The 25,275-nt window shown below is 44.3% G+C and overlaps 1 protein-coding gene and 1 pseudogene across 1 annotated transcript in view; one reads left to right on the forward strand and one right to left on the reverse strand.

The window, feature by feature from the left end:
* The window catches only part of NAALADL2 (N-acetylated alpha-linked acidic dipeptidase like 2), a 395,487-nt gene that overhangs the window by 210,914 nt on the left and 159,298 nt on the right, over nt 1-25,275 (forward strand). Inside the window, exons 7-8 of the mRNA XM_066622267.1 lie at nt 3,881-4,086; nt 7,908-8,036. Coding sequence (XP_066478364.1) covers nt 3,881-4,086; nt 7,908-8,036 — 335 coding nt within the window. The remainder of the gene's footprint in view (nt 1-3,880; nt 4,087-7,907; nt 8,037-25,275) is intronic.
* On the reverse strand, nt 18,046-18,165 carry LOC136646835 (5S ribosomal RNA; annotated as a pseudogene).

The raw sequence follows: 25,275 nt of genomic DNA on the forward strand, positions 1-25,275 counted from the left end.
GCACCCTAAGGTGCTGCAATGCACTGTTTGGGATCCATTGCCACAAACCCTTGTATTTCTCTCTAAAATACAGTAACTTGGTAGAGAAAGAGGGGGAGCAGATTTTTTTTCTCCACCAGTGTCTGCTCTGGCTTTTGGTAGACTTTGGGATAAAAGCCTTTCAAGGCTCCCAAACAATGCACTCCTCCATGCTTTGGAAAGCAGATGTGTGCACTAGCTACTCTCCCTGGTGCTCGGGGACCCTCATATTTGCTGCTGCCACTTGCTTCCCTCTGCTTCCTGGTGAGCCACCCCGCTGGGCCATGGACTCCTGGCTGGGCTTGCTGCACGATGGTGAGCAGACGTGTCCACAAGATGTATGGAATTGTGTTGGGGGAAGAAAAGGGCAGTCCATTGTTCCCAATGGGGAATTTCACCAGAACACAGTGGGGAGCAGGTGACAGCATTAGGTCATCCTCTTTCATTCCCTGGTGCTGCATAGCAACTCCTAGGTAGTCCAATCCTCAATGCAACTTCAGGCTCTGAAGGTGAGGTGCTTCTCTGAGGGAACGCTGAATCAAAGACCTCTTCACTTCCTTCTGTCTCCATCAAAAAAGAATTCCCTCAGTCTTTAAGCAACTTTTGCCTTCTAATCGCTCCCTCTTCAAAGATATCAAGCTGGAAGTTTACTCACTCTTTGGCGGAAGATTAGAGAAATGGCCCCAAGCGTTTTTTCTTTCCTTTAGAGCTGCAGTCCAAGCGATAGGGGGAGGGGAGGAATCCAGGCTGTCTCTGCCAGAAATGGCAGAGTTCCTTCGTTTCTTGCTGTAAAGACAGGTTTTGCCCGACTCCAGGGGTTGCTTTCCCCAAGAGTTAGCTAGCCTCAAGTCTCAAGCACTTTCCTGGCTTCTCCTAGCCAAAAAAGCCCCTCCAAATCCTTGGAGGAGTACTCAAAACAGAAGGACTGACGGAGCTCCTAAAAGCTACGTCTTGTTGCCTGGGCTGTAGCTCCTCCCCCCAAGGTGAGGTGCTTCTCAACAGTTGAGGTGCTTCTCAACAGTTGCTCAATAAGTATTTCCATGGCCCCTGACTTGCCTGGTGGTGATGGGACAGTGGCTACAGCATTCCTCACTGCTTCAGGGGCTGGCCAGGTGTAGGTATAGTCCCTTATGCAGGCATGGCATCTGTGGGGCCTTCCTTGTTCTCTTCAACCTAATATTGATTTCAAAAGTTCCAGTGTCACTTCCTCACCTTATCCACCTGCAATCATTTTCTTCTAAGCTGAAAAGCTTGAGCTGCTTGAAAACCTAGAATGTACAGATTCTTTTCCTTCTAACAGATGCCTGTTGGCAATTTCTACCCTTTCTCCAGCTCCGCCTCATCATTTTTTGAGGTGGGACAGCTAGAACTTTGCCTACTGGGTTGAACAAGTTACTTTTAGGGTCAATGACATGAATTTCATTATTCTGTTAGATTGGTGTAAGTCCCTGTTCCGTATTGTTCTCTTGCCAACCCACACGATGTAAACATTTATGGAAACAAACACAATGCCCTACCTTCCACAATCTGTTTAATACATTACATATAATACAAAACACTTCTAAAAAATGTGTAGGACTCCAATTCATGGAAACCTTCCCCCATAAACTCCCAAGGAGGCGTGCTTCTAGAACCCTTCTACAGTGTCTCCTTGAGGAGTTACAATGCTCAAAACTGCTAAAAAGCCATTTTGCTAAGGAGAAATGTGTCAATCAGACTCTGTGTGTCCAATTAAAAAATGTTCATAAGTAGTAATCGGAGGGAAAAAAAAACCCCTGAGGAATATGTAATTTCATAGACAATTTAACGTGCAAACAGTTTGCTACACACACTATTCTGGCACATTCCAAAAATGTTGCCAGCAGGGATGGTTGAATAGCTTCAGATAAAAATAAGGGATTTAAAATTTATTTTTAAAAAGTATTTTTTTTAGACTACACAGTAAAGACACAGTAAAGACATGAGAGATACAAATATTATGTTGGCCTGTAAAACTTCTAGAATAACTAGAGGCAACCACACACACACCCTTTCGAAGTCATTACTGTTTGATGTACACTAAAGTTATCATTGTCATCGAAATTCTCTTCCAAGTTATGTTTGCAGGCAAAACTGACAATTTCAGCTCAGGAGAAATTTGAGGAAAGCAAATAGATTTGATAAGGCCACCGCAGTTTCCCAGGGCTACATTTCACAAAGAGTGAGTGAGTGAGTGAGTGAGTGAGTGAGTGAGTGAGTGAGTGAGTGAGTGAGTGAGTGAGTGAGTGATCTACATTGCCAAAGAGCTTTAAAAAATTGCAGAGAATGACAAATTTAAAAAAAAAATGAGCGATTTTTACCCTAAGAGCCCAATCCTGTCCTTCCCCCCCCAGCTGGTACAGCCATGCTGAAAAGATGTGTGCTGTATCCAGCAGGGAGCATATTGGGAAGCTCCCAATGTATAAATCCCCTTACCCACCTTAAGAGTCCTGCTGTGCAGTTCTTTAACTGGCACAAGTCCTAGGAGAGAAAAGGTGTGGGGAGACTGCAAAAAAGGAAGATAAGATCCAAGAGGCTATCACCACTGGATCCACTCCCTCCTACAGCCTTGCCACCCCTATTCCTTTTCCCTTCCCACCCCATTTCAACCCCTCCCCGCCCCCGCCACTGCCTTATCTGCTCTCGCAGGTCCAGGCAGGTTCAGTGACAAATGGGGAGCATTACTACCTCTTGCAGCAACACTCCCAAAATGACTGCTGACAGAGGGCACAATCCTAACCAGATCTACTCAGAAGTAAATCCTATTTTGTACAATGGGGCTTACTGTCTGGAAAGTGTGGTTAGGATTGCTTCCTGAGTGTTCTATGCAACAGCCGAATCTGCAATACGATTGGGCTGTAGTTAATATCAATATTTGTTAATACTGCTGTTCTTCATCAGCCTTACATAAAGTGACTGATGAATATCCAAGCAGGCAATCCTCCTCTGGGCTTTAATGAAACAGGTAGTTCTAGGGGAGCCAATGTAAGCCACTGGTTTGTGCTCAGATGCTATTAAGTGGTAGGGGACACCCTGAGCTCTGGGCTCCTGTTGAAGATGGTAGAACACAAGCAGCCACCTGCAGTCTCATTAGCAGTCGTAGGAGCAAGGACTACTGATTAAAGAATTAAGAACACTCTTCCCTCTTGGCTTCCTTGGAGAACTCAGAGAGCCTGGAATTAAATTATGATTGAGTCAAATTTTGAGCAGGAACGTAGAGGTTCCAACCTGAACAAAATCCGTACAGCTGTCTATAAAACAGTCAAAACAGTAAACAACAATGGAAAAAAATGAAAACAGTAGTAAGATGAAAGATGTTAGAGCAATGAATTCAAGGAAAGCATAAAGAAAACCATCATAGGAAGTTCTTGGGGTGGATGTGCTACAATTTGGGTACCCCAAACAGAAAATTAGTGTTTCCTGCCTAGCTTCCTGCCTAGCTTCTCATCGCAAGGCATCTGGAACAGGGCACCAATGACAACCTCAGCAAGCAAGCAAGTTCCTACAAAGGAAGGTGGTCCTTTAGATATCCTGGCACCAGGCCACTGAATAACGCGTTCCACATAGCTGTAAAAAGTTCAGTTTCACCAGTGTTGATCTCAGGGTGGCACTGCAGGCAATTATATTTGCATCTCTTGATAGCGCTACGGTACCAATTGGCTAAAATCAAATCATGGCTTAAGTAGTTTGAAGTAGTCGCTGCTTACTGATGGAAATTCATCTTGACCCCTGCTGATTGCAGCAAACGGTGGTTGTTTCTCTTCTGGCAAGAAATGGGCAGCTCACAGATAGATACAGTGCTATTTCGTGTGCTGCTCTGCTGACAAAAACCCTTGCTTTTCAGATAGATACATCATAGTTGGTGGCCATCACAACAGCTTACCTGGTTACAGTAGCCCACAGTGGGCTCACGGCACTGCGGTGATGACCGCGCTTATTCAAGCCTTGATGCTGAAAGTGAAGAAAGGTTGGAGGCCTGAACGGACCATCGTTTTCTGCTCTTGGGGAGAAACGGTTTTCGGCAAGATTGGGTCCTATGAATGGGCAGAGGTAAGATGGCATTGTCTTTTACAAAATTCCTGAAGCATGTGGGATTGCCATGATTCTTATTGCCAAGTACATAAGTAAAAAAATTTAAAAAGGAACAGTCAGCACAGTTCTTAACACACTGATAAGCTGGTGTGGCCGCCCACACGTCGGCTCAGGGGCCACAGACTTGCTGTAAAGCATGTTTGCACCTACCCTGGAGCTGGCTGGACCCCCGCAGAGGCCCACACGGGCTCAGCAGTGCCGGAACTGATCCCTGTGCTGGCTGGCAGTGGTAAGCGTAAGTTTGCTCTGGGGGGAGGGTGCAGGGGTGTGGGGTGGGTGGCGGATGGGCGGTTTGGAGGCAGGTAGAGGGCTTTTTGGGCAGGAGGAGGGTGGAATGGGGAGGATCAGGCCCAGGAGGGGTTGGGGTTGGCAGAGACTTCCTCTGTAATGCCCTAACTCCCACTTCCAGCCTGGGCAGCCCTACATAGTCTTCCCGAATTTGCACATGCTGTAAAGTTGGCATAGATCCAAGAAGCCCCATAGGGGTGGCTGGGGCTTTACTTGGAATAAGGGGGATATATATCCCCGTACCCCAAAGTAACCTGCAGCTGCTTCCTAAGCTGCATTGGATGCAGCACAGGCCCTGCAGACTGGCTGTGCCAGCACAGCTTAGTATTGACCTGCCTGAATGTTACAAAGGAGAAGTATTTACTTCTGAAATTTGTGTGGGAATATGCAGGGGGCCCACTGAGGTGGTTGTCTCCAGTTTGGCAGTGGTTGCCCACTACATTGGCATGGGGAAGTTGGGATAGGATTGAGCTGCCCATCTCTACTGGTTGGTATAAACTCAGACATGCTCCTGTTTATTCAGCGGTGACTGGCAAGCGACAAGGTAATCAAGGTGAATGTGACACCTGTAAACATGTAAAGGGTTCCTGAGCAGTAACAGCTATTAGTCCTCATCAATGCAGGTAATTAATCACAAGTGCTTTTCAGAGTTCCCTTCAATCTGTAGACAATTAAAATGTTCTTTATTTGCAAACAAAAGCTAAGTAGAGTCAACCGAACAGTCAGTCTAGCAGACGAAAATAATTTTCTAGATGTATGTTGGGATCCACCGAGGGCACAAAGTGGGTTAATGAGACAATCTGTCAATCTGATAGGAGTCCCTACCTTTCTTTATCAAGCGGCAACAGCGAGGGGGACAGGATAAATAAGCAGTGCGAATAATCTAGGTGGGTGGTTAATTGGAACATGCCTGTCTTCAGATCAAGTAACAAAACATGCTACAGGAAAAAAGGATTGTGACAAAGCTTAGGTTAAATATATGCCAGCACATTGAATCAGAATATCAGAATGCTAAACAAAGGTTCAGGTTTTAACTGAGCCATTAATGTCTCCTTATACGGCCTCTGTACAATCTCCCTTCAGCCTATATCATTGATCTTCAGCATTTTTCCTGCCACAAGCCCCTCCCCAAAATAAATGAAGTATGAGACTGGGGACCCACTGCCTATCCTGCCACCCACCCCTTCCCCCATCACCACCTACCCCTACCACCCTTGCCTGCCCTGTTTCCCCCTACCTCTTGTGTCTTCACAACAACCTGTGATGTAGCAGCCGGAGCAGGGCCAGGCATAGGAGCTAAAGGGCAAGGCAGTGAGAAGAGGCTGTGCAGGATTATATCAAGAACTCCGTTTTGATAAGGTGGTACCATTTTTAAATGGGATCTGAGCTCTTTCTTGTACAGAAAAGCTTTGAAGTGTTGCTGCGACCTCTCCTGTGAGGCTTTGTGACCCCACAGGTTGAAGAACAGTGGCCAATATGATTGTAGGTAGTGAGGTCTGAGAATAATATTAGGGTTGGGCTCTTAAAATTCGTATGGACTGACGGGTGAGCTGACATGAAGTATATGAAGGAAATTTCTCAAAGCTTTAACCAGCCCAGTTTGGGAATTTTATATTAGTCCAGGTGAGCCTGGAATGGAGTGCAGCACTGGGACTTGACTTATAGAGAAAGTGTTTATGTCAACCCCAGAACTGCTCAGGGGCTGCATTTGAAAACCGAAGGATCTGAGCAAGTGTAACTCATCAGGAGATAAACTGAGAAGTTTGCCTCTCAGGTAAGGAAGGGGAGCAGGATCAGTGGTGACATGTTGGTTGGCAACTTTCAGTCTCGAAAGACTATGGTATAAGCCTACAGCACCCGGTATTCCCAGGCAGTCTCCCATCCAATTACTAACCAGGCTTGACCCTGCTTAGCTTCTGAGAATCAGACAAGATTGGGCATGTGCAATGCATGCCTCATACTAAGTTCCTTCCACCTGCACAGAGGAATGCAGACATGCAGCAGTGATTGAACTGGCACAGATTTGAGTTGCCCTATAGCACCAATTGCCCCTTTACCCCAAGGAGACCTCCAGCAGCTGAAAATTCCCTGCAGGTTACAGGGGCAGCCATGCTGATGCTACTGCATCACTATGTGGCGATTTAGGGCCCAATCCTATCCAACTTTCCAGCACTGGTACAGCTGCAATGCAGGCCTGAGGTAGGGAAACAGATGTTCCCATACCTTGAGGAGGCCTCTGTGACTGCCTCCTCGCCACAGGATGCAGTGTGTTCCCCATTGGTACAGCTGCATGGGCACTGGAAAATTGGATAGGATTTGGTCCACAGTTAGATTGATCTGTGAGTTAAGTTAGGCAAGCTCCCCAAGATCGCAGACCTCCTTTGCTTCCAAGTCATGGGCATGTCTCAGAGCAATGCCTTCTGAGCTAATACCTGGACTACACAATTCCTTATAGCTAAGAGTCAACCTTTGCTGATTTAGTCTTCATTCTAGTGCCCAGGACTTGAAGGACCAAAGACATGAAATGTCAAGGGGGCAGTTTAAAGTACCTTAAAAATGAAGGTACTTTCTGAAAGTAATGAAATTACCACTGGGTTTTTTTTGTTGTTGTTTTTTTTTAAAAAGACTATTTTGGCTCTACTCCCCTACAATTCTAATGGATGATTGGTCAGAAAGACCACCCATAATGAATCCTGAGCATAAGCAACACTGAAATTAGAGTTCAATGACAAGTGTAGGATTTGCTTGCACTCATGTCGAGCAACAGGCAGAAATTATTCAAAGCCTCCCCCTCCTAATGCAGTTATGATTTGAGAATACAGGGCGTGTGAAATATCCAGAGGGGCCCAACTGATTGGAAGCAACATTTGTTTAGTTCCACTTCAGCTCATCCGAACATCAGACATAATTGTGCTTCATCCTTTCTGCTTAGTATAAAGAGCCTCTTCATAGAACAAGCAGCTCATTACTGGAATGGGAAATGGCAAATAATTGAAATGTCCTTCATATGGTTCCCTTTTCTTTTCCCAACAAAATACAATATTGGAGAGATGATGCAATCCGAATCCAAAATGTGGCTGTAAAGTCTGAAACTTCAAATGCCTTCTGGTTTGCTGATGATTACATTTGAAGGTTTGGTACCTGTCAGGAGCAAGTTTCAAATTAAAACACACACTAGCGCCCTGCTATTTTACCAGATGTAATGTTTTCATTTTCTGTCTTGGAACTGTGGTCATTCTTAAATCTTTCAGGGCCTAATTGACTCCAACAATGTGGAGAAAAGGGATTGTAGCTCTGTAAGGAAGAAATGAAACGACGCGATCCTTTGAAGTTCCTAAAGTGATATTCTGGAAAAATTGCATTAAGTATTACTTAGGGAATTGAAGTGGAAGGACAAACGTAACTTGGTTTTCCCTCCTTCAAGGGATTAAAAGAAGAATGTATTCCTTAATGATGATCTCCCTTACTAATCATGATTACTTGTGTTTCAGGACCTCAAGAACGTTCTCCAGAGAAATGCTGTGGCATATGTAAGTCTCCACGACCCAGTAAGGGGAAAAGTAATTTTACAGTCCATAGCATCTCCTTCTCTTCAGCAACTGGCAACTGAGGTTAGGAAGGTAAGACTCTTATTTCAGGATCTCCTGTGATGTTTAACACACAAGGCTAATCGGGGAAGAATCGCTTTGTCTTTGTGTCTCATCTTTCAGCCTAGCAACTTTCGGAGGAAATTTTTCAAAATTCTTGAAAATTGATATAGGGCACAATCCTAACCCCTTATGTCAGTGCTTTCCAGCACTGACATAAGGGCAATGCAGCTCTGAGGTAAGGGAACAAATATTCCCTTAATTTGAGGAGGCCTCAGTGAGTGACACCCAACTGCAGGATGCAGCACATGCCCCATTGGCATCACTATGCCAGTGCTGGAAAGCACTGACAGAAGGGGTTAGGATTGCGCCCATAGTGAAATCGTATCTCCAAAAAAATACCAAATACCTGGAACATGTGCAAAGTTCCATTTGCCATTGGATGCTACTTTGGGAGGGCAGAAGCTGCCTGCATCTGTATCTCAGGCCGAATTACTGCTCCGGCATACTCACAGCCCAATCCTAACCTTTGCTGGTGCTGCTGGGCTGAGTGGCCTACACTGTATCCAGCGCAGGTCAGGAGCAGGCTGGACATCTCCTTGGCTTAAAGGCATATTTTTCCCCTTACCCCATGTCGAGCCCCAGCCTGCTCAATAGGGCTACTCGGATCTACACAAGCTAATTCACTTATGCAAGTCCAAGAATCCCCAGCGGGATGGAGGATAGGATATGACAGAGACCCCCTCCATCAATCCTGCCCCCCTCCCACACCTGTCCCACTCTCATTCCGTCCCCACCCAGAAACGCCTCATCCCCAACATCGTTCCTCCCTCTCCCTGCCCCGCTTGGCACAGCACTCAATTTCGCCGGTGGCCACAGGTCAGGATATAGAATTGGTGGGACAGCACAGGACTTCCCACCAGCACTACTTACACACAAGTAATTGCAAATAGCGCTAGCAAAGAATAGGATTGCACTGTCAGTAATCATTGTTATTAGCAATTACATTCTGCTGTGTACTACTACTACTAATACTACTACTAATACTATGTTGTGCCACAGCTCCTCCCCACTGGGCCTTGTGCCCACTTAAGGCTGATTAGTTTCCCTTGTTAAACTCACAAGTGCAGCAAGCAAAAGTCAGAGTCAGGTCCCAGTCCAATAAATGCAGATTGCCAACTCACAGTCCAAAGTCAATATGCCGGGTCACAGTCCAAGTCCAAGGTCCAGGTAAGCCAGGTCAGGTCTCCTCTGGGTCAGGTGGCGTCTCCCTCTGGGTCAGGGTAGCCTTTGGTTCTTCTGAAGCTGCTTTTTATCCTTGGATGTCTCATAATCCAAAATGCAGCTCAGCTGTGAGCTACCTTGTTAGCCCCTTGTTAAGTCCAAATTAGGCTCAGCTGAGCTATTTCTTCAGTCCATGTCCATTCAAAGTCCCATCAAGGTCAAATGAAGCTCAGGTGTCCATCAGAGTCCCATTGGCCTTGATTGATTACAGCTGTGGAGCCAGCCCTTCCCTTCCCAGAGCTGTCAAACAGCTGTCAAAACATGGGATCACTGTCAACACCACATCATCCACCTGATGATCTTCTGATCTTCCATTACATACTACTACTACTACTACTACTACTACTACTACTACTACTACTACTACTACTACTACTAATAATAATAATAATAATAATAATAACAACTTTATTTTTACCCTGCCTTTCCCCCCGAAAGGGACTCAAGGCGGCTTACAACAAGTTAAAACAGATTAAAAATATAATTTAAAAACAGATAAAAGCATTAACTAAGGCAGCATGACATCTTTTTTTCTTTTTTCTTTATTTTAATAATGACTATACAACTTCTAACAAGCTGTGCATAGTGCTGTATTATGAGGCATTAAGTTGATCACCACAGGAAATGCTCTTTAAAAACAATACTGCTTTTTGCAATTGAATATATGCAAGAATGGGCCTTTAAGTGGGCTGGTCTCATCACCATCCCTGTAATATGTCTTCCCCTCTTTTGAAATCTGAAATGGCCCTCTCGATTTTGGTTGAACCCTTGTTTACAATGGGAGGCTGGTGTCAAATTCAGGTCAATGAATTGTGAACTTGGATTTTTTTTTTAAGGGATTAAAAAATTGAGAAAACTATTACTTTTAAGATCAGGATCATTTTATTGCTATAATGGGTGTGATATTACACACACACACACACAAAACCTGAAGGACCAACTTCCAAAAAGTATTGAAAATGGTTTGCTCGTATCTGAAATGATGGCAACATTAGAAAATCAATCATTCATTCATTGTCAGGGGTGGTCTCAATTCTGTCTATAGTACTGCTTCCTCTTTAAAAGTGATTATTTTTATATAGAACACCGATATTGCTTTTCGTTGTTACTGCAGAAGCCAAATGCTGACCAACTTATCTCCAAAAGTAAACTTAAATGTACTTTATTTTGTTTTTAGACTTAAAGTACATTTAAGTTTACTTCTGGAGATAAGTTGGTCAGCATTTGGCTTCTGCCATAACAATGAAAACAACAAACAGCCAAATCCTAAACTGACCAATGAGACTGATTTTTCTGAAAGACAATGAGGTATTATGACACAGCATGGAATCAATCAGGTAGTGGTATGAGTCAGGTCTCATTTCCTTATCTCAGAAATAATACTGGAACACTTATTCAGCTCTGCGAGTACCATCAAGTTGGCTATGGATTTGTTGGGTGACCTGTACTGTTATATATTGAAATAAACAAATAAATAAAGTTAATGGGGGTGACGTGAACCCTAGTGATGCCACTGCATTTAGGCTGTGGGTAAGATATTGCAATTTATTCTGTATGGTCTGGTACAGAAGGGAGTTCATCATGGGGGTAACTTAATTAGCTTTGGTACCGGGTGACACAAGCACAAGTGATAATAATAATAATAATAATAACAACAACAACAACAACAACAACAACAACAACAACAACAACAACAACAACAGGTATTTATATACCGCCTTTCTTGGTCTTTATTCAAGACTTTATTCAAGGCGGTTTACATAGGCAGGCTTTATTAAATCCCTTATTAAATAGGGATTTTTACAATTTCAAAGAAGGTTCTTTCTTTCAAGAACCACTACATTCAAGGTGTTTCATTCCGATCTGGCTTCACATTCTGGCCTCCATCCTCCCACGCTCAGAGCAGATGGAAATTGCTCGGCTTCAGCTTGTCAGCTGCTCCAAGGTTGCACAGTGCCAGTGGCCTCGAACCGGCGACCTTGTGGATATTATCTTCAGGCAGACGGAGGCTCTACCCTCTCTGCCTGCCCTCCTAGAAGATCACTGAACAATAAGGGGTACTTATTTAAAAAAAAAAAGCCAGTCCAGTGTGGATGGTGTTGAGTGGAAGGGTTAATGATCTGATCCAATATAAAGCAAATTCCTAACAACAAGAATTGTTGTTCTTGTTCTCCTCTACAAGAAATCTGTATTCAGTAACAGGCTATTAGTAATAGCATGGGAAAGTACTTAGCCACCTATAAAGCTCTGTTTTTTGCTCTATTGCATGGGGGGGGGATGTTCCTTATACCTTTAACTGGTTCAAGGTCTGTTGTTTCTTGACAAATAAACAACCTGAGAGTACTAATTTTACATGCCTGTCAAGGGGATTCTGGCTGAAACCCTGAATTAGAATAAAACTGCTGACTTCAGTGTTTGGATTATTAATCCAAAGAGGATTCAGACAATACAAGACCTTTGCAATGCCAGAGTGAACTCTGTTCAGCCATGCTAATTATTGGGCCCATTCATAGAAGGGTGATTGCGCCAAGTTACATTTGTGCCTCAGACTGTTTTTGAGGAAAGCTGCCATTTATTGGCTTATCATGTTAATGAATCCCCATTTATTTGGCAGAATGTCACTGGAAATTCAGAATGGGTTGGTGCGGAAATTAAATCTCCTAAATAAGACCATTAATTCATTAGTGTTGAATTTACATTTCACAAACACAAAAGTTACTCTGATTGATGAGTTAATTAGCATTCCAGAGGGGTGGCCTCTTTCGGCTGCTGCAACAAAAACACACAACAAAGTTTCTTGTGGCGCTTTGAAGACAAATATATTGTGATATAGTCTTTCATAAGCAAACTCACTGCCAGATCCATGGAATACAGGCATGCCCCTGTATCTGTGGGGGGGGGGGGGGTTTAACTGAAACCGTGGATATGGGCAAGTGGGTCCTCAGTGTGTTCTCTGAGCCCAGCAGTGAAAATAATTATGATACCGGAAGTGATGTTTTTAATGCCTTATAAGGCATTGGGAGGGCCAGGAATTCTAGGAGCGTGTACGCTCAGGGGGAACTTGACCCAATTGATGGAGAAGTGAATCTGCGGATACAGGATCTGTGAATAAAGGGCTTGCTTGGTCCTTGGGACTTAGTAAAAGGAAGAGCCTTCTCTCTGGCTCACAAAAGTGTATGTCCCAATATATTTGACATCACAAGGAGCCACAAGATTATTTGTTGTGCACTGTGACAAGACCACCTGATCACTCAGCCTTTTGTGTGCTGAATATCTTATATCTGTTTGGGATCAATTTTTTGTGATTGTTTCTTGCCTGTGGTCCCTGTCCCTATCAAGATTTAAATCCCTCTCCTGTTTCTTGGTGAACAGTACTTTAATTTTGGGTCAGAGCATTTGATCGATTTCCAAGCATTTCTGTCTCATAGCTAATCTTGGAACCTTTAATTCCTTTGATTCCAGAATACAGTTCCCAAACAGTTTTGTAGCAACACAGATGCATTTCAGAAAGGAATCATGAGCACATGCAAAAATTACAAACCAGTTTATAACTCTTTGGGGGGGAAAAAGGAGGTATTTTTTCAAGCATTTTCTTGTAACACATAATTGCAGACCTGATTCTAAATCCACCTAAAAGTAATCTTGTCCATTGCTAATACCATGGGTGGCATTTACTTGCTCAGAAGAAGGAGGCTCAGCAAATGAAATGTAAGGCACAAACCTAACCAGGTCTAGTCAGAAGTAAGTCCTATTATGTTCAATGGGACTTATTCCCAAGGAAGTGCTGTTAGGATTGCAGCTGTAATCATTCCTGATTCAATTGGAGGCTGCAAACCTATCCACACTTACCTGGGAGTAAGCCTCATTGACAATAATAGGACTTAATTCTAAGTAGACATACCTGGGATTGGGTGGAAGCCCAAAGTCGCATATACTGTTAAAAACAAAACTCAGTGGCTTAGCTGATTGGATGAGATTTCATTTTAACAACCAAATTGTCCAGTATTTTTCCTAAGTTGTTATGGAGACTGTAATGGAAAAAAAAAAATGTTTAAATACAAAAAAGCTATCATGGAATAGTCCATAATAACATTAACCATGGGTGTTTTGTTTTTTGTTAAATAAGGAAAATGTTAAATGCCTAGAACATTAGCAGTGACTACACATTCCTGGTGGATGGGCTTGTAAAGGAGCATATTTTTCTAGTACCTTCTTCAGCCTTCAACATCCATCTTATTGATGTTAACAGGAAAGAAAAAAAAAATGAAGGAACAGTTTCCTCCGAGTTAGACAAATGATTTTCAATACTCAAAGATCATACTCTTCAAACTTCATTACTTGAAGTATAGCCATTACGGCAACTTCAAAATCTGTTTTTAGCTATCTATTTTGAAGGTCCCGCTCTTAGTTTTACTCTTTCAGAAGATGCTGGTACTGTACCAGGGGTACTCTCGGACACTTGTGGATACTTTGTTCACAGACCTGGCTCCAGGTTTTAGGGGGCCCTTGGTAAACTGGCATTCATAAACTCCTTCCAGTAAGGCAGCCGTTCTCAACCACTGTGCCGTGGCACACTGGTGTGCCATGAATGATCCCCAGGTGTGCCGTGGGAATTTGGGAGAGGGTCATTTATCAATAGGACCATTGGGGGATGTAAGCCCCCCTTGACAGCACAGTGTGCCTTGTCAATTGTCAAAAAGCTGATGGTGTGCCTTGACCATTTTAGTGCCTTGCCAGTGTGCCGCAAGATGAAAAAGGTTGAAAATCACTGCAATAAGGTATGTAGTAGAGCTTATCTTGGAAGATCTGTTGTTGGCATCCTTCAGTCTCAGAAGACTATGGTGTCATGCTCTGAATAGTGGTTCTGGAACAGAGTGTCCTCTCCAGTGCACGAAGCCTGGGTAAAGTAGGTATGGAGGATAGGCTGTTACCCATGCCGCAAATCCCCCCTCTCCACGTTGCTGAATGGTCCAATGGAAAGGCAGAAGCCAATACGGTTGGTTCCAGCAGCGTCGCAGGAGTTGCCAGAACATGACTGTGTTCAGCCATGAACTGCCTCAGGGACTCCGGCTCCGGATTTTGCCTCGAGGTTGACTCCTGAAGCCTTTTCCATAACTGGATGTAGCCACAAGGCAGTGGACGTTTGGGATCAGAGTTTTCCTTCTTTCAGATGAGCTGCCTTCCCAGGCTGATGAGTCCCATCTACCCGGATGGGACTCCGGGTAGATGGGACTCATTGTACTTGGAAGATACAATGAGTGAAAAGAGGCAACTAAATGACTTCTTCTGGTGAAATAATTGCTTGAGCACCACTGCACAAAGGCTATGGGCTCAAAGTGTGTTTGAATAATTATAGTGGGTCATTTTGAGGGCCGTGGGCCCTTGACAGCTGATAATGCCTGATAATGCCAACCACGGGCCATCTGCCTTGCCTGTTTACAGACCACTGAAACTTATAGGTAACAGCCATCAGGACCTTGAATGGAGCTTGGAAATGAACCAGGAGCCCATGAAAACGGTGTAACATTGGTGCCATATGATATTAAACAAAACAGGGTGCTGCCAAGATGCTGGATGGTGCTTTCTTGACCAGTTGTGATTTGTAAACAGCAATCCCACATGAATCAGTGTGCAATATTCTAATCTGGATATGTGATCCCATGTGACAGTGGTCAGATCCATTTGTTGTAATATTTGTTTCAAGGCAGAGACCAAAGAGAGTCATAGAAGAAGCAGTTCCAAGACATTAAGATGCTTTAGAAGAGAATATCCAATGGGTTTTTTTTTTTAAAATCAAAGTCATTATGTGTACTACAAAAGACTAGCAGTAATAAAAACACAGTGTGTTATGACAATATACGTTGCACTAAAAAAAAAATCCATTGTCATCTCCCAGTAAAAAGTCCCTGAAGAAAATTTGGACGATAAAGTCATGGAGTAAATTTATTCTGCTGTCTTCTGCTTAAATCTATAATGGTATAAAACGTGCATGAATTGGAACCATTATCTCTATTGAAATTGTTGGTCAAACAGTAGTTGTGTGTTAGTTTTTTTTTTTCTTGGCAGCATTTGATTCATTTCTCAAACTGTGATGAAGAATGCTTAGGCTTGTTTTTCAAACAAGGCGATAGAAATTGTTTGTATCTGTCAGTCAAACCTATATAAGTAACTAGAACCACGCACCTAAAATCAGAGATCACATTGTCAAAAGGCCTTCAGGTAATTGTGTAAAACAGGTGTTTATGCAGCAGAAATACCGCTGTATGGTTCAAATATTTGAACCATACAGCTTCTTCAAAAAGGAGCTTCTTCAACCATAGGAGCTTCTTCAAATAGCTTCTTCAAATATGTTAGAAGCAGGAAACCTGCCAGAGAAGCGGTTGGCCCTCTGGATGGTGAGGGAGGGAAAGGGGAGATAAAAGGAGACTTAGAGATGGCAGAGAAATTAAATGAGTTCTTTGCATCTGTCTTCACGGCAGAAGACCTCGGGCAGATACCGCTGCCCGAACGGCCCCTCCTGACCGAGGAGTTAAGTCAGATAGAGGTTAAAAGAGAAGATGTTTCAGACCTCATTGATAAATTAAAGATCAATAAGTCACCGGGCCCTGATGGCATCCACCCAAGAGTTATTAAGGAATTGAAGAATGAAGTTGCAGATCTCTTGACTAAGGTATGCAACTTGTCCCTCAAAATGGCCATGGTGCCAGAAGATTGGAGAATAGCAAATGTCACGCCTATTTTTAAAAAGGGAAAGAGGGGGGACCCAGGAAACTATAGGCCGGTCAGCCTAACATCCATACCGGGTAAGATGGTGGAATGCCTCATCAAAGATAGGATCTCAAAACACATAGACGAACAGGCCTTGCTGAGGGAGAGTCAGCATGGCTTCTGTAAGGGTAAGTCTTGCCTCACAAACCTTATAGAATTCTTTGAAAAGGTCAACAGGCATGTGGATGTGGGAGAACCCGTGGACATTATATATCTGGACTTTCAGAAGGCGTTTGACACGGCCCCTCACCAAAGGCTACTGAAAAAACTCCACAGTCAGGGAATTAGAGGACAGGTCTTCTCATGGATTGAGAACTGGTTGGAGGCCAGGAAGCAGAGAGTGGGTGTCAATGGGCAATTTTCACAATGGAGAGAGGTGAAAAGTGGTGTGCCCCAAGCATCTGTCCTGGGACCGGTGCTTTTCAACCTCTTCATAAATGACCTGGAGACAGGGTTGAGCAGTGAAGTGGCTAAGTTTGCAGATGACACCAAACTTTTCCGAGTGGTGAAGACCAGAAGTGATTGTGAGGAGCTCCAGAAGGATCTCTCCAGACTGGCAGAATGGGCAGCAAAATGGCAGATGCGCTTCAATGTCAGTAAGTAGTCAGTAAGTAGCAGTAGTCCCCTGCTAATTGGGTAAGAGGCACTTTTTCAAGTGGGTGCTCCTCTTTTATTTAGCAGGGGGAGAGTAACTGGCCCACCTCACCCCAGCAGTGTCTTTTCGAGTGGCTGTCTGCTGGTGTTCTTTTTGCATCTTTTTAGATTGTGAGCCCTTTTGGGACAGGGAGCCATTAGTTATTTGATTTTTCTCTGTAAACCGCTTTGTGAACTTTTAGTTGAAAAGCGGTATATAAATACTGTTAATAATAATAAGTGTAAAGTCATGCACATTGGGGCAAAAAATCATAGCTTTAGATATAGGCTGATGGGTTCTGAGCTGTCTGTGACAGATCAGGAGAGAGATCTTGGGGTGGTGGTGGACAGGTCGATGAAAGTGTCGACCCAATGTGCGGCGGCAGTGAAGAAGGCCAATTCTATGCTTGGGATCATTAGGAAGGGTATTGAGAACAAAACGGCTAGTATTATAATGCCATTGTACAAATCTATGGTAAGGCCACACCTGGAGTATTGTGTCCAGTTCTGGTCGCCACATCTCAAAAAAGACATAGTGGAAATGGAAAAGGTGCAAAAGAGAGGGACTAAGATGATTACGGGGCTGGGGCACCTTCCTTATGAGGAAAGGCTACGGCGTTTGGGCCTCTTCAGCCTAGAAAAGAGACGCCTGAGGGGGGACATGATTGAGACATACAAAATTATGCAGGGGATGGACAGAGTGGATAGGGAGATGCTCTTTACACTCTCACATAATACCAGAACCAGGGGACATCCACTAAAATTGAGTGTTGGGCGGGTTAGGACAGACAAAAGAAAATATTTCTTTACTCAGCGTGTGGTCGGTCTGTGGAACTCCTTGCCACAGGATGTGGTGCTGGCGTCTAGCCTAGATGCCTTTAAAAGGGGATTGGACAAGTTTCTGGAGGAAAAATCCATTATGGGGTACAAGCCATGATGTGTATGCGCAACCTCCTGATTTTAGAAATGGGCTATGTCAGAATGCCAGATGCAAGGGAGGGCACCAGGATGAGGTCTCTTGTTATGTGGTGTGCTCCCTGGGGCATTTGGTGGGCCGCTGTGAGATACAGGAAGCTGGACTAGATGGGCCTATGGCCTGATCCAGTGGGGCTGTTCTTATGTTCTTATGTATGCTCAGAATCTAAGATGCTTTTCATCTGCCTTGGAATCAGTTATAGTACAATGGACTAGCAGCCTACAGTCAAGAAATTCAAATCAATACATTCAAAATCAATCTGTCAGAATTCTTCCTTTCACTGTTTGGCCCTTTAGAGATGCAGCTCACAGTGCTGCCATCACACATGTCATTGCAATGCTATATGGTTGGCAACCTTCAGTCTTGAAAGACTATGGTATAAGCCTACAGCACCTGGTATTCCCAGGCGGTCTCCCATCCAAGTAATAACCAGGCCTGACCCTGCTTAGCTTCCGAGATCAGACGAGATCGGGCATGTGCAGGGTAACAATTGCTGCAACAAGACAGTAATATCTGTCAAAATTCCCCTTTCAAGTATCTCCTACATTTTCATCAGCTCTGCCATGGTTTCGACCAGTGGTTCTAAAACTTTTTAGCCATGATCAGCCAAAGGTCCCATTGCACAGTGCACTTGTGCTGTTATTTTGCATAGCTCAAAACATTCCACCTCAGAAGCCAATGCAGAAGGCAAACTTGGATTCTTCTCCATCCACACAGCCCTGCCCTCTTCCCAGCGTCCCATCTTTCCACCTATTCAGGGCAAAGCACCATCCCTCTCTCCCAGCAGCTCTGTATCCTGTATTTTCAACTCTGTATTTTCAGTGGTGGATGAGCTAGATGCTATGCCCATCTAGTGGGTCCCAACCCACAGTTTGAGAAACGCTGGTCTAGGCATATCTAGACACACTGTGGTTCCTTGGCCCACAGTCCCTGCTGCCACTAGTACCTATGTGTGGTTTTGTCCCAGTCCTCCTTTTTATCGTCCAAACTGTCCCTGCTGTCACTAATATTATATGCACTTTCCTGGGAGTAAACCATTGGGCAAAATATACACCAAGGATTATGCTGTCAGTTCAGCATTTCTGCTTCAGTTCACAGAGGTTTCGTTCACTGTCATGTGTAATAATAACCCTTGATGAGGAGGAATCCATGTGAAAACAAATTATTTTGCAGCTTTTTCTCTCTCTCTTTAGTCCAAGAGGTCCAAGAGGGCACTTTGTTTTTGTGAGCCATAATGCTCATGCTAACATATGACCCTATCTGCTGTCAATCTGAGTTATGTCTATTCTCATAATTCATATCCATTGCAGAACATATCCTTCTGATAGGGAGGACAGAATGGGCAACTCTGAAACCTATAGGAACATGGAGGAAGTGAATCTCCTGTTTGTGGATCTTTTCAGCAAATATCACAGTCATAGCTGTTGCATAGGTTTTTGTTTTGTTTTTGAAAATGTGCATGTTATTACCTTCAGTGAAATTACCCGGGTTAAATTAAATTACTTTCAGATGATAGTCAGCCCAATCCTATCTACAGTTTCCTGGGAGTAAGCCCAATTGACTCAAATGGGACTGACTTCTGAGTAGACATGCATAGGATTGGGCTGTAAGTAAGGCTGAATGGACAGTTCCCATTTGAACTTTTAATGAATTTGGGTATAGGGCGTAGAGTGGTATAACCATGCTCAGCTAACATTTTCAATGCAGCAATTATTGTGCAACCCTGATGGTGGGTGATCCCTGGAGCTCTAGTGGCTTGTGCCTGCCATTTTTCCCAGGATTCCCCAGAGACTGAGGGCAAGAAGCTTTGCCCTCATTGTCATTGGCTTCAAGACAATGGTACATCATCATGTAACACAGTCCTGAAGCCAATCACAGTGAGAGCAATGTTTCTAAGGGCAAAACCCTAACCAGCTTTCTAGCACCAATGCAGCCACAGTGCAGCCCCAAAGTAAGGGAACAAACATTCCCTTATCTTGAGGAGACCCTCTGTGACTGCTTCCTCCATGCAGGATACAGTGCAATCCCTGTTGGCACAGCTGCATCAGGGCTGGAAAGTTGGATAGGATTGGGCCCTTATGGTCTCTATAGGAGGAAGAAACAAATAATGACTGCCAACTAATAAGATTCTTGGAAAAACATTTTCACTTGCAGCAGTGCCGTAGCTAATGATCGTGTAGCCTGGCGTAGCCCGGTGCAAAACCCGGTGCAAATGATGCCCCGGAAGTGATGTCACAACTAGAAGTGACATTATGCCTGGACTTTTAAAAAGTGAAAATTGGGGGAAAACATGCCTCCTCCCCCCAGCAGCTCACCACCCACTTGCTCTACCACCTCCCCAAGTCAGTGGCATAGCTAAGGCATCTAACTGCTACCCGGGGTCAAAGTATATTTGTAGCTCCCCTCCTCCAAGACAAAATCAAATTTAATTAAGTAAATAAATAAAAAGAGTGCACCTGATTGGTTAGAGACACTGTGCTGGGGTAAAGAGGGATGGTCATTCTCCCTCTGCTAAATATAAGAGGAGCACCACTTGAAAAAGTGCCTCTTTACCCAATTAGCAGGGGTAACTGTATTATGATACCTGGAAATGAGAGCTGACTCATATTAACACCTTATTGGTTCCATGCTATATCACAGGGGTGTCCAAACGTTTTGGCAGGAGGGCCACATCATCTCTCTGACACTGTGTCTGGGGGCCGAATTAATTTACATTTCAAATTTGAATAAATTTACATAAATGAATATATTAGAGATGGAACTTATATGAATGAATGAAGGTCTTGCAGTAGCTCAAGGCCTTGCACAAGCAAGGCCAGCCTTTCCTTCACTGCCACTGCTGCATCACAGATTTGAAACAGCAAATAGTGGAGGGAGCCCTTGTCCCACAGCTCAGGTGAGAAGTTGAACAGTCGTCCTCTTGCTGACAGCAGTTGTGTTGGGCCAGCACGGGCTCCAAAAAGTCTCTGGAGAGCCAGAGACTCATTGGAGACTGGGGGCTCCCTGAGGGCCTGATTGAGAGCCCCTGAGGGCCACAAGTGGCCCCCGGGCCAGGGTTTGGGCACCCCTGCTGTATCATAATGACATGTCATTGCAAAATGTCAATAACATAACAACATGTCATTGGCTCTACCAATCAGGTCACTCAGGCTCTTTCAATCAGTCTCATAGCTCAGTTCTGAGTCAAGAAAATCCACTTTTTGTTCCATAAGGCAGTTGTGTTTTTATATTCCGGTTAATTGGCCATAACGTTTAATAGAATACAGATATTCCAATGCAGATTGTTTCATTGCATTCTGCATTAAATTACCTTTCCAATGATATATAACATGATGGTATTACCATCATGGTAATACCAAAATTTTCACAATTTTGGTCACTAGTGTCAAGCTCAGCTTATTGCCCCCCTAAAGCTTGATGCCCAGTGCAGCTGCTACCCCTGCACCCCCTTAGCTACACCATTGACTGGCAGTTAAGTTCATAGCTGACAGGACTCTATTTCTTGCTCATCCAGTCCCCCAAGTTGGTGCCTCCAAATTTATCCCCAGAGAAAAGAATGAGAAGCAGTCCTAATTCTCTCTCTTTTCTGCCTTTAAATGGCTAAGATTTTTTATTTAAAAAAAGATTTTGAACATAAAAGTTTCAGCTGACCTTAGCAGGATTAGTAAACCAAGACGCTTCTATGCACCAGAAGATGGGAACCATTGACAGAAGATGGGAACCACTGACAGACCTTGAAGTCTTTTGATTAAAGCAAAAGAGAGACACTTTTTAAATATAATCCGAAAGTCCGTTTCACAGTGAATTGATGCAGCTACACAGAAGTAAGTGTGAGATTTAATGTTTCAAATTGATTAATTCAGCTCAAGTAAGTAAGAAATCATGCCTCATTAACTGTAGCTTTTTGGAGTATTATTACTTCAGGCACATCACTCTCTAGGTAACTTTTTTTTCAATGAACGAAGTAGCATGAAAACGAGGCAAGACGAATAGGAGCTGTTGTATGAATGACTGCATCAGAAAGTCAACAGGCATTTCCTGCAGAGTTAGAGAAGGAAGTGAAAGAAGATCCACGGCTGGCTTGGCAGAGAGAACATTCACCTTCCCACAGGGCTGCCTACGCTTGTTCAGCTTCAGCCATGAAGCTCACAGGATAACCTTCAGCTGGTCATTTATCTCTAAATCTAAACTGTCCCATAGGGTTGTTGTGAGAATAAAGTAGAATGAACCCCCCCCCCCCCAATGAAACTTCAATAGAATGGAATGACCTGGAAGAAAATGTGGTTGGGATACCCATGTAAATGAGGTAGCCTGCCCCAAAGTGGGAATGAAACCTCCCATGGAAAGCTGAATTCATATGAGGGAACACCCCACCCCTACCCTCCGGAGGCGAGGGGCTCAGGAGGCAAGGGTATAAATGAAACCATAGATACGGATCCACAGGTATGGCCTCCCCCATACTCTTTCCACTGCATCACTCAGCTTCCACTGTGGCTTCTGTTTTCATAAGGCTGTATTGCATGCTGACTCCCTTCTGTAAGCCTGACTGAATTTGCAGTGAAGTTTGTAAGGGAAGCCAAGGTTGAAAGCTCTCCTTTTGCGGTGCCTAAAAGTCTTGTTCAAAACCAGATGGGTTCCAGGACGTTGGCCTTGTTCTAGTTTCAGACTTTAGGTGTATGGAAATTCCCAAAAGGCAATGCTTGGTCCTGAGCCAGCTAGTCAGTGGCTGCCACTGTGTGTGTGTGTGGGGGGGGGGGGGAGTGATATTCTGAAGAACCAGTTTGACCTTACCTCTAAAGGGCTGTTGACCTTAATGCTTCCCTGCCATTAGCCCAAGCAGAATGACATGAAACTGACCTGGGTCATGCATGCCTGATGTGCACCCAGTATTACTTGGCGCATTAACGTATACACATAAGGGAAATCTATTTTGTGTGCTGGGTACTGCTGCAGTGGCCAGTGACACAGCCCAATGGTTCAGCAAAGGAAGGAAGAGGAAGGTGAGGTGGAAGTGCAGTAATCCAGTTTTTATTGTAGTGATAAGTTTACAAATGCAGGAAAGCGAAATGAAAATGTTACAGTCACTCATTCACACACACACACACACACACACACACACACACACACACACAGAGAGAGAGAGAGAGAGAGAGAGAGAGAGAGAGAGAGAGGAGAACGATATATAGAAATTATAGAGGCACTAATCATATTATCAATTTGGCTGCACACAAGACAAGGAAAAACAGAAGATTTTCTTCATCAACAGTGGGTTGATGGCAAGGCTGCACCAAGGATTTTGGCATGCTGGATCTTGGAAAGCAGCTGGAATGGGGGTGGCACCAGTGGTTCATTTCAGTAGCACCAGTGGGTCAAATCTGTATGCTCCTGAAGTTTTGTGTGCACTGTGCTGCAGGAGTCTCGGGGCTAGGATGCTGAGACCAAGCAATCCTCCTGATCAGAAGTAGGGCATAAAAACTGGAAAGGTTGTTGAAGTGAGCGCAAGTGCTAGGCTGTAGTTATGCTGATTTAGGAAGGAGACAGGACAAGATAGCCGGAGCTGCTTTTCCAGGGGAAGGGGGTGTATTGCAAGGCGGTCCTCAAAGGATGACTGTGTGTTTTGCCAAATCCCAATCCACTGGGCCTTGTAAGCCAGTCCCATCAATCAGAGTTGCCAATAAGCCAAGTCACTGTCCAAAGTCAGGTTCCAGGTAGGTCAGTCCAATCCGTCAGGGTATCCAAATCAGAGTCCAAAGCCAAAGTCCAGTTACAATCCAATTCCATAAACCCAGCCAGCCTCCTCTCCTACCTCCAACCTGCACTCCTTCAAAACCCACCAACCCTTTCTGCCTCAGGTGCTCCCTATATACCTGAGGGATCTCCTTATGCTCTAGTGGCTGCAGTTGTGCAGCACACCTCCAGCTACCACCTGGGCTTTAATCCTGCATTTACTCAGAGCAAGGGGCACTGTGGACACCACACCCTATCTCCTCGGTAATATCTTCTGCAATTCCAATACACTGTGTAGCCCACAGTGGCTTCAGGTTGCATTCAAAGAGGGAAGCAGGGAAGAAGACTCAGAGTTGGAAGGACTGTTTCAGTCCTGGGTGTCATCTTGGCATGGTGGCTCTTGGATAGCAGCTAGAATGGAGGCAGCACAGCATCAGTGGTCATGAAGAAGCACATCTGCAGCAAGGCAGGTGGACGAGCAAGAAACAAAAGACCCGGGGTTCTGGTGAGCCAGTTTTTTATGGTCTTTCTTCCTAAGACTCCTTTTGGGATCTTTAGTCATGTGAGCTCAAGGGACCTTGTGACCTGATGGCCCTTGATTGCTCCACCCTGGTCCTAAATGGGTGCCACTCTTGTTCATCTTACTGAGATGGCCACAAGCTGATAAGAGAAAAATAGCAGACTAAAAACGCAGCAAGATTAGTTTGAAAACAGTGGTGACTGTGGTCATGATGTTGGTGTAAAATCAGTCCTGGTTTCAGGGGGCTCTCAGCAAACTTTCCTCCATGGGCCCTCTCCCAACTGGGTAGGCCCAAGAGAGTCACCCCATAACCAGCCCCACATGAAGGCCATGGGCTCAGAGATGGTCTCAGTTCCCTCCACTGAAAGCCTGCTATTTAGCAAACAGGAGCAGGTGGCATCTGTTTTGTTTTAGGGTTCCCCTCCACTTTCTCACCCAGGCAGCTAGTCAATGTGCTGTTGTGGGTGTTCCAACTGCTGTATGAAATGGCCCTTTAGAGTGTCTTGCTACTGTATGGGGGTTAGACTATAATCGTATGATTATCCTTGAAGCTTTTTACTGCTATGCTATTCACTTTGGACGGATAACACGGGGGCAGGGCAGGAGCTGTAGTTTGGCATGCTGGAAGTCATATTCAAAACTCCTGTGAGATTTTTATGATCTCTACAATAACAAGAAAAATGAAGCTGTGCAATATGAATAGTTAGAACAGAGGATTTTTCCCCCTCCCTTTAATGTGGCATGTGTTCAAAAGAATTCCTGGCATTAAAAGAGAAATCCTTTAATGTTTTTAAATGGAATTCTTTTTCCCTTAACGTACGGGTGATACTGTTTATCTCTCCATGTTGAGCTCTGCCTCCAACTCTCCCCCCCCGTCCGCTCTGCCAACAGCTCCTTTTAGTTCAGCACGATTGGCTCCAATTGCGGTCTGTTCTTCACTGATTTGAGAAGTCAATCAGACCGCACTGAAATGCATCGAAAATGAGGACCTTGAAGTAGAAGTTTCAGCTCTGAGAGGTGGACTGGAATACACGGGGCCTCACTTTTGCTGATCGCCGTGTTTAAAGACAAAGGTAGAAAGAGAGCCTTGGAAGTGACAGGCTTTGAAAAACTGGGCATTAATAATTCAAGATACAATTTGTCATCCTGTGCCGTTTGACAAGCAGGCAAATGCTGGTGTACCGTGTGGTAATTACCCATTTTTGGCTTGTTGGATCATCCGTTCAGATGCTTGGAAACATACAGTTCAAAGCGTATCAGTTGCGCTGTGACGGACTGCCTGCGTACATTTCAAATGCAGAGTCTGCTCTCCCATGTTGTCCCTTTCTTAGATGTTCCACTCTCCCAAATTGTCGCATCTCCCC

The sequence above is a fragment of the Tiliqua scincoides genome, chromosome 3 (genome assembly GCF_035046505.1).
Source record: "Tiliqua scincoides isolate rTilSci1 chromosome 3, rTilSci1.hap2, whole genome shotgun sequence".
NCBI classification, from domain to species: domain Eukaryota; kingdom Metazoa; phylum Chordata; class Lepidosauria; order Squamata; family Scincidae; genus Tiliqua; species Tiliqua scincoides.